This window comes from Naegleria gruberi (genome assembly GCF_000004985.1).
Source record: "Naegleria gruberi genomic scaffold NAEGRscaffold_71, whole genome shotgun sequence".
Classification (NCBI taxonomy): domain Eukaryota; phylum Heterolobosea; class Eutetramitea; order Acrasida; family Naegleriidae; genus Naegleria; species Naegleria gruberi.
In genome coordinates, this window is record NW_003163256.1 from 205,280 (window position 1) to 217,434 (window position 12,155).

The following is a 12,155-nucleotide window of genomic DNA, read 5'->3' on the forward strand; positions in this document are numbered from 1 at the left end:
ATGGAGAGACATTCAAACAGGTTTCTCTCCGGCTTATTGATAAATATCGAGCAAATGAATTAATTAAGGGTTTTACTAAGGCACTTTATGCTCACTTGTTGTAAATTGGACAAGATTGTGGAAAATATCAATGATCAATCTCTGAATTGAATGCAACTACCCAGGTTAAAAAATAATATTATTGGGGTAATAAGCTTCCTTCTTAGAAGAATTGGCCCAATAACTTTTCCCACCAAAATTAGAGTTTGAAATTGTAATATTTAAAAAAAAATGAAAATAACGCTCGGTTTCAAACCAGGCGTTTTTAATGCTCTTGTTCAAGTGCCTGATCTTTTCAGTGTTATTCTTCAATATTTGGATTGTTCCTCATTGTTTGCCCTAACGATGGTGAATAAGAAATTATTTGGATTATTTGATGAGAGTAAAATTGATGAATTGGTTCAATCATCATCGGAAGAGGTGTTGAACGTTGTGACAATTGATCCTAATTTATGGTTGAATTTGGTTTCATACTATGAAGAAAGGTTGAGAAAATTAAAATTGGAGTTTAATTCTAACGATTTGTAAGTTGGCTTATCAAGTAGTTGAATATTTACTTGTTTTCTAAAAGCTATCGATACTATCCAATGAACGTAAATTTTCAAGAATATATTGAGCTTGTGAAGCCAAAAACAACAGAGAAGGAAAATGTAAAAACTAGCAGTATTAGAGAAATACTTGAAATTATTGTTGACTGTAGGAAAAAATTGAAAAGGTTGTACTCTGATTGTTGGAAACAAAAGAAACCTGAAGAATATGGTGTTGAGTTTTCCAAGAGTGGAAGATCTAGTTGTAAAACTTGTTTTAAGCCAATTCCATACGGAGTTCTCAGAGGCTATCAGGACAACCACGAAAACTATTACAAAGCTCATGAATGTCACCATTTGACTTGCTTTTATAAAATACTATTGACTGAAAATGTACGTGAAGAAGATGTGAAATATGAAGAGGAGAAACAAAAAGCAGCCATTTCCAAGCTTTATGAGTTTATAGCAAAGGAGAAAAAATTAATACAGAAATCAAAGTGGCAATGCACCACTTGTGATGGATGTAATGTACTATTGAATGGAGATGCATACATGTCAGCAGAAAAAGGAAAGATGGATCTATGTGCAAAGTGCTATGTCACTAACGATGAGCTGGTTTCTGGAAAAAGTGAGAAGGGGCCTTTTGTCCCTACCCCTCCTTTAAAACCTTTCCAAAAATGTAGATATTGTAAGGAACAGATCAAAAGGGTCTTATTTAATTGTCATCAATGTAATATTGGCTTTTGTGGAGAGTGTTTAAAATCCTTAAGGTGGTTTGATCACAAAAAACACTTTATTAATGTAATTGGAAATGCTCTTGATGATGAAATGAAATGTTTAACTGCTGACTTCAAACCTGAAGATGCTAAACCATTACCAGTGAGTGCTTATGAAAGGTTTTCTGTTCTGGATTTGATGGAAGAATTTTTAGGAGAATCTAAAAGGGATGCAGGTCAACCAACTCCTTCTGAAAGATTCACAGCTACCCCCAACAAGAAAACAGATCTATCAGGGATAAAGTCACAAAAAACTGCAACAATTACAAAACCAAGTAATAACGAATCTAACCACTCTTCTAAAACCAACACTCAACCAAAGAAGCCAGAAAGTACAAAACCAACAACCGAAAAACAAGTTCAAAGCAACTTGAAACTCTCCAAATCGCAACAAGCTAGTTCCAAGACAATCCCTCAGAAGTCTTCTGTTCAACAAACTCTTTCATCAACAACTTCTAAAAAAAGAGTTTTAATTGAATTGAGCTCTGATGAAGAATCAGAAGATGAAATCGATCTAAAGAAATTAGAGGCAACTACAGGATCTAATGAGATTCCAAAATTAAAACCTGAAGTAGTTATTGCCTCAAAAGTTGAACCAGCCAAGAAGAAATCAAAACAAGAGAAATCCAAGAAGAAAGAAAGCAAGGAAAAAACAAAAAAGAAAAAACCAAAGAAAGAAGAAAACAGTGATGAAGAGAATGACGAAATCTACCTTGTGGAAAAGCTGTTGGATAGAAAAATAGTGCATGGAAAGCCATACTATCTAGTAAAGTGGGAAGGTTATCCCAACTCAGATAACTCGTGGGAACCAAACAACAATATTTCACCAGATCTAATTGAAGATTTTGAGGAGGAATTTGAGAAAAACAAGCCACGAGTAGCAAGCAAGACGAAGAAGAGAAAAATATAGAGACACCATATTAAGAATAACACCAGGAACATTACAATTTGGAAGTTAAAACTCAGAAAATTTAACCATTACGAAATTAAATTTCAGGAATGCAGTATTACAAAAGAGTAACTTCAAATTATAGATAATGAAATATTTGAAAACACATACTGTAATTGTAACATGCGCATCAATCTCGAATGAACCCACCATTATTGACATTTTACAAAAAAAATGATTCTCTCCTTCCTTCATCTAATCACCTGGTTTACTTTTCGCACATTAGTTCTACTCTTCTCCATCTATCGTTTCATTATACAACTCTACAGAAAATATTACCATCATAGGGATGAGAAAAATCACCATGATGGAAAAGAAGCATCTAACGAAACAATATTATGGAACAAGTTGATGAAGGTTGGACTAAAAATTAATCATACTAGCGTGGCCAAGTTTAGAGAGGCTTCTAGAAAGCAAATACCTGTCTTGTATCCTAAATTGGAAGACACTTTGTTTGGCTGTGCAACAAAAGTGGAAAAGATTGAAAAATTGAGAGATTCACATTGGATTACAATGAAAGGTTGTAAAGAAATGAAAAAAGTCATGCTCTTTATTCATGGAGGTGGCTTCATATCTGGCTCTTCTTTAGGACTTGATCTTCAATCAACAGTCTATGGTATTAAAGATTTCAATAAGAAACATAAGAATAATGAAAATTTGATTAGCCATGTATTATCTGTTGAATACAGATTGGCAGAGGATCCTAAGTTCTACGAAACCATGGACAAGAGAACACTTACATCGAATCTCAGTGATCAATTAGAAGACTGCTTTGATTGTTTCAAATATTTAATTGAGGAAAAGAACGTACCAGCTAAGGATATTATAATTTCTGGTTTCTCTGCTGGTGCATGTCATTCTGCATTGTTGGTTTTGAAAAAATTGATGAACAGCCAGTCTTGGCCCCTTCATTCGGTTGCACTATTTTCAGCTCCTTGTGATTTATCAAATGCTGTAATTAAAGCTGACAAGTGGAAGGAAGAAAACGTTTTGATCTTGAATCAGGGACTTGTTAATTTGATTAATAGATGTATTCCAATTGAGGAAAAGAAGAATTATTCAATTCTTCAAACAATGTTGGAAATGGAGAAACAAGATGAATCATTTTATAACAAATTACTTCAAACCAAATGGGTAATCAACTATAGTAATCACGAAGAGCTAACCCCTGGAAATGAATACTTGTCTCAATTACTAGAATCTAAATCTCATCAAATTAATCCAAGACAAGTGGCTGTTGTTACAGAAAATCATCAAATGCATTGTTATCCAATTGCACAATATATATTATCTGAAGGAAACCGATCTATGGAAAAGGTATTGTTAGAGGCAATAAATCTCTAACTCTTTAGTCCAAAACAACATTATCTCCACAAGATTTTGACATTTACCACATCAAGATTGTAACTAACATTGAAAAAAACAGAATGGTGGGATTGAATGGAACGAATACAACTATTGTAGCCGAAACATCTAGGGAAGAGTTTGGACCATTTCAGTACATGATTTTCGGGGTCAATATTCCCTTTCTGATAATATATTCAATTCTATTTAGTGCTACCTTGATTAGTTTGATATTTAGTGTAAAGAAACAAGATAAGACGAAACGGAAAACCTTCTACATCCTTATACTTGTTCTGTCCTTGCTGTTTGCAGTCATTTTGAATTTACTTACAAGAATTGGTTCCGAACTTTGCTATTTCGAAACTGATCCGGATAGACTTGAACGAATATATGGACTGGTAAAGGCTATTGACAGAACCATGATAGGATTTACAATGTCTATGGAACTTTTATTAATTGATTACATGTCTTTTCTATTGTAAGTACTTAGAATACTTTCCATTTTATGATGATTAGTTTGGAAACAACTTGGAAAGTGAGCCATTTCATCTAAGCATTTCAAAATTGCTAAGTTTATAACTTTTGGATTGGCTTTGGTTGTTTTGATTTGTTTAATGTTTCTTCTGAGTGGATTTTTAGTATTAGGAGGTTTCTTTTACGTTTATGGAAATCTTGGGATATTGAATACGATACTGACTTGTCTATTTACTGCCTCTGCTATATTGGTAGGGGTTGCTTCCAGTATGCTCCTGATAAACACTCATGTAGGTTTCTAATTATTTAAAATTTGAACAAAATCAATTAGTATTGTGGGAAATTAATGCTGAAAACACTTGTTAATGGAAGAAAACAAGCCATGACACTTTCCTCATCTCCACCACAATTGAAAGAAAGTTATGATTTGAAAACAAGAGCCCTCAAGAAAGTGTGGAGTATCATTATTGTAGTTACACTAACTTCTGTTTTTCAGATTATTGGATTTATTTTCACTCCATTATCAATGGTGGATCATTTTATGATGAGTGGATTTCATATATGTTACAATATATCAATAATGGTCCTTGTAGTTCTGTATTTATATTTATATGGACCTGTGAAGGAATTTCAACAATTATTCGAAAAGAGAGATTCAAAAGATTTGACAACCATTGTGACTGCATTCGATTCAACAGGATCTGAACGGATTCAGAAAGGATTAACCTTATCACATGTTTCGCCTGTGTCTCCTACCGATAGTGAAATAACCTCCAGGCAGGAATTGTTTCAGATAACAAATTCTAGGATATAACAAAATACTTTATTAAGACATGCTGAATAACTTTAAATCTGAATTATTATTAATATTAATATTCAATTCATTATGTTGCATAACAGTACTTTGCAACATTATGATGGAAACTTAAGTTGGAGCAGATTACAATAGTGGAATGATAAGACAAGATATCGTACTCAATACGTAAAGCTTCATAAATTAGAAAGGTGAAAATAGACTTCAATTCTTCCACTATCCTTCTAATTATCCAATCACGACTTGAAAAAATCAAAAAAATGAAAACACTCATCAAGGTACGATTTTTTCTTTTTCAAAATGATGATTAAATATTATCTTTATGTCGGAATGGAAAATTCAAACTCTTATTTTCATAATTTTAATGTATTTAATATATTGATAGATTAAATATTTTCCTCCTGTCATTGTTGTCTTGACAGCAATTTCTCTCCTATTTTGTATAGTTTTGAGCTTGTTAACAGCACCAGATAGTGTTTCTAAACATTTGCCTGCCCTGAGTGAAACAGGAATATTTCCTCCGACAAAATATATTTTCACAGCATCCCTTGTGATACCATCCATATGTTTAATAGTTGGAGCAATTTTGCAATTTATTACAACAAAGGAAAAATTAACCTCATTGGATCATCAACGACACACTTTAAATTATTGTAATGGATGTTTTAGAATGGGATGGTTGAGTATTGCATCCTGTATTTTTGCTTTGATTTCAGGATTTTGTTTACTTGGACTTGGAATTGTGCCAATTATGGGAGGAGAAGTTATTGATGATAGTTTACTTTCGAATTCTACTACCTCTACTACTGTATCTTTTATAACTAGTTCTACTAGTCAACAGTCAGCAGAATCAATTGAAATTCTTCCATATACCATCATTCACTTGATATTTACATTCTTCTTCATGTCAACTGTGTTTATTCACATGGTACTCAATACCATTTTCAATGTAGTAAGTGCAATTATAGTAATTATTTATTAAGCGGAATGCATCACCAATTCATTTAATATCCAGTTATATGATAAGAAAATTTCTCCAAAAAAGAAAATTCTCAATCCTTGGGTTATTGTAAAAATTGTCAGTTCATGCTCATTCTTGGTTGTGGGGCCAATCTTTAGTTTTATTATGGGAATTTTAGTTACAGTCACATGTTCTCAAACTGAGGTTATTAACAAGACTTGTCCACTCATGAATTTATTCCAATTATTCCTTGGAGCTCTATCTCAATACAGTATTGTTGCCTCAATTTTAGTTTTCATGCTCACTTACATGTATGATTTCAAAGATGCATCCATCAGTATTAATGCTGAAGATCCAAGAAATGATATTCAAGAGAGGTTATCAGGACTTTCCTTAGAAAAGGATTTTGAATTGGAAGAGGACGATCTTGGAGCAGGAGACACCAACAGATTACACACTCTTGAGGATGAAGACGAATTTAATTAAGCAATTAATCATTCCATTAAAACGACAAGGAATTATGAAACTGGTTCATTAACATTTTTGGCAACTGAGAAGACATTATTGGCCACCATAATAATTGTAATCCTTTGTCATTTTAATGAAATTGATGACCAATAGTATGTTTCTATCTTGTTACTTACTAAATTTCCTTGTTTCTTGTCAATACCTTTCAAATAAAGAACGCAAACGTACAGATCTCATACTTCCAATTCGTTGTAACGTTCATCAGGTGAAGTGATGAACAAGAACAACAACAAAATAATCGTTGCAATTACAATTTCAAAAAACAATCCTACACAACTCAACTGAAACCAATTCCTTTTTGATAATTTTATTATTATCACAACAACATTAGATTCAGTAGTTTTTGAAGATAATACCTATCCTAAGGAATAGCATCATTCGTTTGAGCGCACAAAACTTCAACCAGTCCATCACTTCTTGTCCGTCTCACCAATATCTTACTCACCACCTTATCACACAAAATATCGTACTCGACAATACAATAATAACATCCGCACAATAGCAGCGGCTGTTCTTTAGGTGTATATTAAAATATTCTTCCTTCATCATTTCTAACGGCCTGATTAACAACAAAACAACATACGAGACAAGTACATCAAGCAAAATTTATTTTAAAAAAAAATGACGAGTCATCAAACAGGGCAGAGTTCGTCTTTTACGGTTCAGGCGGGCGGCTCATCCTCTTCTTCGACAGTAGTTCCTCCTTCGTCTTCATCATCATCGGGTAGTGCTGCTGATAGTAACAATAACAATTTGAAGGCAACTAGTGAAAATCATAAAAATGATGATGCCAAATCAACAACAAGTACAAATAGTAGTTTACATCAACAACAACAACAACACAGCGAATTAAACATCTCTGGAAATAATTTAAATGTTTTGGTTACACCTGTAGCATTGGATGGAAAGTCTGAGCCATTATCTCCTACAGCACACAGAAGAGCAACATCAATTTCATCAAATGGATATCCAGCAAATACACCAGCAACACCTGTCCATCCACAATTTACTTCTCATCCTGAAGATGATAATGATTCTGATAATGGAAAATTAAAAGGAAAAAAGAACAAGAAGAAAAAGTGGCATGTCAATGCTATGGGTGAAATTGTTTACAAGGAACACAATTCATATAATTTAATGCGTCAAATCCAAATGGGTATTAGATCTGCAATCAGTGAAATAACACCTAAAAAACAAAAAGATGTACTATTACTTAAGGATTTTACTAATATTAACAAAATGCCGTTTCCAGAAAAGGGATCAACAAGAACACCTCCACACGAATTCCCATTCTTTGATTTTTATGATTACTCACCATTTCCTTTTAGACATTTGAGAGAACGTTTTGGTATTGATGCTTCCAATTATCTTGTTTGTTTATGTCATGAACTGTCTCTCTCAATTCTTGGCACTCCTGGTAAGAGTGGTGCTCTCTTCTTTTTCTCTGCTGACATGCAATACATGTTAAAGACTGTAACAAAAAAGGAATCAAAATTCTTGAGAAAAATTTTGCCAGATTACTATAACCATGTTATGGCCAATCCAAACACTCTCATTACTCGTTTTTATGGAATGTATAGTATAAAACCTCGAGGAGGTAAAAATGTAAGATTTATTGTCATGAACAATGTGTTTGACACAACAATGTATGTTTCTGAGAGATACGATTTAAAGGGTTCAACTGTTGGACGAGAAGCATCAGAGAAAGAAAAAAAGAGAGAAACACCAATTTATAAGGATTTAGATTTTTTGAGGAGAAGTAGCAAGTTAAAAGTTGGACCTCAAATGAAGAATCTCATTATGAATCAACTTCAAGTTGATGCTACATGGTTGGAAAAGATGAAGATCATGGACTATAGTTTACTAGTTGGTGTTCACAGATTGGATCCTGAATTGGATGCAGAAGTATTGAAAGAAGCTCAAAATTGTAATATCAAATTGTCAGATTCTGACATTCCTTCGGAAGCTTTTACTACTGTATTTAATCATGGCTCAAGTGTGGCTTCAAGTTCAATGACTTCTACATCATACTTAAACGGAACCGATCAGGGAACAGGCGCTTCATCTTCTTTAAATACTACAAATCCAATTTCAGATCATCATGACCAAGTTGTAAATAGTACAGATATTGCCATTGAGGTTAGTGATGAATCTCATCCAACATTGAATGGTTCATCAAGCACCAAAACCATAGAAAATACACCATCAACACATCATCCAACAAGTATGTCAACTACTACACAGGACAGCAGAAAGAGTAGTGAAAGCACCTCCTCATTCTTTGGAAGATTTATGAATCACAGACTGAGTGTTTCTTTGAAAAAACACTACAGAGGTCCACGTGCCTCTCTATTCCAACAATTCCATGGTGGTACACTGTCACTTCCTTTAGAGGATGGTAGCCGTGAAATTTACTACTTTGGTATTATTGATTTGTTACAAAAATGGAATAACAAGAAACAAATAGAAAATATTTTCAAGGGCCTTGTAGCTGACAGAAACCAAATTTCTGCAGTCTCACCAAAGAATTATGCAATGAGATTTGTAAAATTCTTGGGAGATGGTTTACAATAATAAATTAATTTATTTTGAATTTCTTACAAATTGTTTATCTCATTCCTAAATGAAGTTGTTCTATTGTACAAGGCATTTACTACCGCTTGGTGTTGGCTTCTTTCCCAAGATATTCATCTTTGTAAATGGAGTCCTGGTTGTTGGACAACTTGCAATTAAAATATCACCATTTCCATCTCCTCCAATTAAAGCTTCATCATCCATTTCCAAACTCATTACTCCACTTGTAGGAATAAAGTTTACAACTTTCCAAGGACAGTTCTTAGTATCATTTCCAACCATCACTCCAGATTTGATAAATTTATCAATTTGTGGTGCTTCAGCAAGTTTTGAACCATTCAATGATTGAGCAAATTCATCTGTTGTCATAACGACAACTCCAAGCTTGGATCCAACCACAATCTTTTGACCATCAAATTGTAATCCTCTAATAGCTCCCAATCTGAAAACATCCATATCATATAATATAGAAGGATCTGGATTTTCCTCTTTTGATGAAGAAGATGAAGAAACTTTTCTATAGTCAATAATTTGAATAAATCCTCTATCAGATCCAGCTAGGAATAGATATTTTCCTGCCGATGGATCAAAGCATGAAGCATTGACTTCATAGAGATATGCATCAGTAAATACCTCTCCCACAACATTGGAAGATCTTGTATCGAAAATCTTGATATACTTATCTGCAGAGGCAGTAAGAAAGAGATCTGAATATCTTCCAGATGGATTACAATCGACATCATAGATTGCACTCTTGTGAGTGGAAACACCATTCTTATCACAAATCAAAGTTTTCACTTCTTTCATAGTGGAAGCATCGAATATTTTGGCCACACCATCAGCTCCACCAGTTACAAAGCTACTTTCATTAATAATTCTCAAATTCCATATACCATTCTTGTGATTGTGGGGAACACGTCCGATATTCTTCATAATTTCCCCATCCTCAGCCTCTGGATCATAGGAACCATAATTCAATATATTGGAAAATCCTCCAGTCACTAGAAAGTTTGGAATTCTATGTTGTTGAGTATCAATGCACCACAGCAAACTTCTCTCTTCATAAGTTTCCTTCCATTCATATTTATATTCTACATTGCTTACATATTGAGTTTCATCATCAAATGCAGCTTTTCCATTCACTTCAATATCATAAAAATTAACACTGTGAGAACAGGTCATTAAATGAATCTTGTTATGATCACTGGTCGATCTTAGGAATGTCAGATAATTAATTCCAACACCAGGATCTGGTAATTCAGGTTTCTTCTCACAAGAAGCAAATGTCTTTTTATGATTGATAAAGAAATCATTTTCCATTTGATTTTCCTCTCCTTCTCTATATCCTCTAAATTTATACCATCCCTTATAGAGTGTCAAATGTTCATATTTGAAAATTTCATAGAGTGAATGCGCATTTGTATTCTCAAAAACTCGACGTCTTACTATACTTTTTTGTGAGGGAGGAATTTCAAGGTGGGTTTTTTCATCATTTGTTGAAGATGAATTATTTTCATTTCTAATAAATTGTTTCCACAATGCATCATTCCTCGATGTATACAAAAAGGTTGAATTTACCAATGAAATATTTAAAATAATTTCCCTATATTCAAGGAATGAAAATATGAGAATTAAAACATCTTCGGGAACATCAGTTACATGATCCAATGAAGAATCACCCAATTTAAATGGTCCTATTTCATCTACATTATTAGTAGAAACTACTCTTTCCGAAACATCATTTAAAACATTTTCATTTGGTTGATCATCAACATCTTCATCAACATGAGAGGATGAACCTGTTGGTTGTTGAAGCATTTTTTTTCTACTATTAAAACAACACTACGAGAAAGAACATTGAACAAGCAAGTTGGTAAGAGATGTTTTCGTATGACGTACTCAGGACGTCAGCAGAACATTGTAAGTGAGGGAATTTTTCAAATTCATTCATCATTCTAAAGCAATTCACAGAAGAGTGTTACAAGTTTCTCAATTACAAATTCAAACAACCATTTCTTGGAAATGTTCCCTTCTTTTTCGTCATTTACAAGGGAAACTCAAGAACATTTCTGTCAGAATAATCTGCTGGTATGCAATGTGGCAACTGGTTTCTGCCATCTCCCAATCAAATAGTAAACAAGACATGAGAATATTAAAATCCCGACCACCTAAACCTGTTGAATATCTTCTATCTCTTCTTTTTGGGGTTGCCGTCAAGAAAACCGGTTATGCTCTGACCAATCTGAAAGCCAAGCTGATTGTATATTGGATAGTGGTGCGGCTTAAAGATGAAAGTAAGGCAACAGACATAAATGATTACATTGTCTTTCACAATTGTTATAATTTATTTCTCGAATTAATGAATTGTTTCTTTTTGAGTTCGTAACAATCCATCCAACTATTGAAGAAAATATTAATTTCGTCATCAGTGTAATTTTCAGATGGATGGCACGAAGACAAAGGAGAGGAAGGAGAAGAAAGGGAATCGAATTGGGAGGTTATGGAGCAAGTTGTTGTGGAGGAGTATGGTGTAATTGTCGAACTAGTTAATGGAATGACTGGTGTGGAAACTTCAGAAGAAGTTTGAACAATATTAGAATTAGAACGGTGTCTAGTGTTTTGAGTCGTACGGGAATCAACAGTAGCAACAGATGACGGCTCTTCTGAATCGCTTTGAGAGAATTCATCACAACTAGCACTTATTTCAGAGGAACTCTTTGGAGTAATAGGCATACCAGAGATTTCTGTGGTAATATCATTCAAATTGCTGGTGCATGGAGTAATGATGATTGGTGAGTAAATTGAATCTTGTGATTGAAGATTGAAAGAGGAGCAAACTGGAGTTAAAACAAGAGGAAAGTCTTCCAAGTGACGACGTTTGGATTTTTGAGTTTCCTCCAATCTGTTGGATGGTCGTTTTGTGGACTTGTTTTCCCTCTTCCTCATTGAATACTCCTTACCATTCTTACACACAGTTAGGATGAGAGAAGGTTTTGGACTCGAATTACTCTGCAGACAGGACTGCAGAGTTTTGGTAGTTGATGATTTTTCAGTTTCTTCACAACTGATGAGTGAAGAACATGAAACTTTACATTGTTGTTGAACATCAATAACATTCTGTTCAACTTGGCATAATCTTGCATGAGCCATTGTTGTTTTTTTCAATGGG

The 12,155-nt window shown here is 33.8% G+C and overlaps 4 protein-coding genes across 4 annotated transcripts; 2 read left to right on the forward strand and 2 right to left on the reverse strand.

Moving 5' to 3' along the window:
• Positions 1-270: 270 nt before the first annotated feature.
• NAEGRDRAFT_74599 (uncharacterized protein) lies at positions 271-6,370 on the forward strand (the record flags this gene model as incomplete). The annotated part of the gene is made up of 6 exons (XM_002670407.1): positions 271-563; positions 755-2,028; positions 2,518-3,608; positions 4,441-4,845; positions 5,309-5,875; positions 5,939-6,370. The coding sequence occupies 6 exons, from the start codon at positions 271-273 to the stop codon at positions 6,368-6,370; spliced, it is 4,062 nt and encodes a 1,353-aa protein (XP_002670453.1).
• A 663-nt stretch (positions 6,371-7,033) lies between these two features.
• Positions 7,034-9,002, forward strand: NAEGRDRAFT_81864 (phosphatidylinositol-4-phosphate 5-Kinase; the record flags this gene model as incomplete). Its single annotated transcript, XM_002670408.1, has 1 exon — positions 7,034-9,002. One exon carries the CDS (start codon positions 7,034-7,036, stop codon positions 8,984-8,986), a length of 1,953 nt encoding a protein of 650 aa, XP_002670454.1. The 3' UTR covers positions 8,987-9,002.
• Positions 9,003-9,046: 44 nt separating this feature from the next.
• On the reverse strand, positions 9,047-10,804 carry NAEGRDRAFT_53581 (uncharacterized protein; the record flags this gene model as incomplete). Its single annotated transcript, XM_002670448.1, has 1 exon — positions 9,047-10,804. One exon carries the CDS (start codon positions 10,802-10,804, stop codon positions 9,047-9,049), a length of 1,758 nt encoding a protein of 585 aa, XP_002670494.1.
• A 519-nt stretch (positions 10,805-11,323) lies between these two features.
• On the reverse strand, positions 11,324-12,136 carry NAEGRDRAFT_53582 (uncharacterized protein; the record flags this gene model as incomplete). Its single annotated transcript, XM_002670449.1, has 1 exon — positions 11,324-12,136. One exon carries the CDS (start codon positions 12,134-12,136, stop codon positions 11,324-11,326), a length of 813 nt encoding a protein of 270 aa, XP_002670495.1.
• Positions 12,137-12,155: the final 19 nt, after the last annotated feature.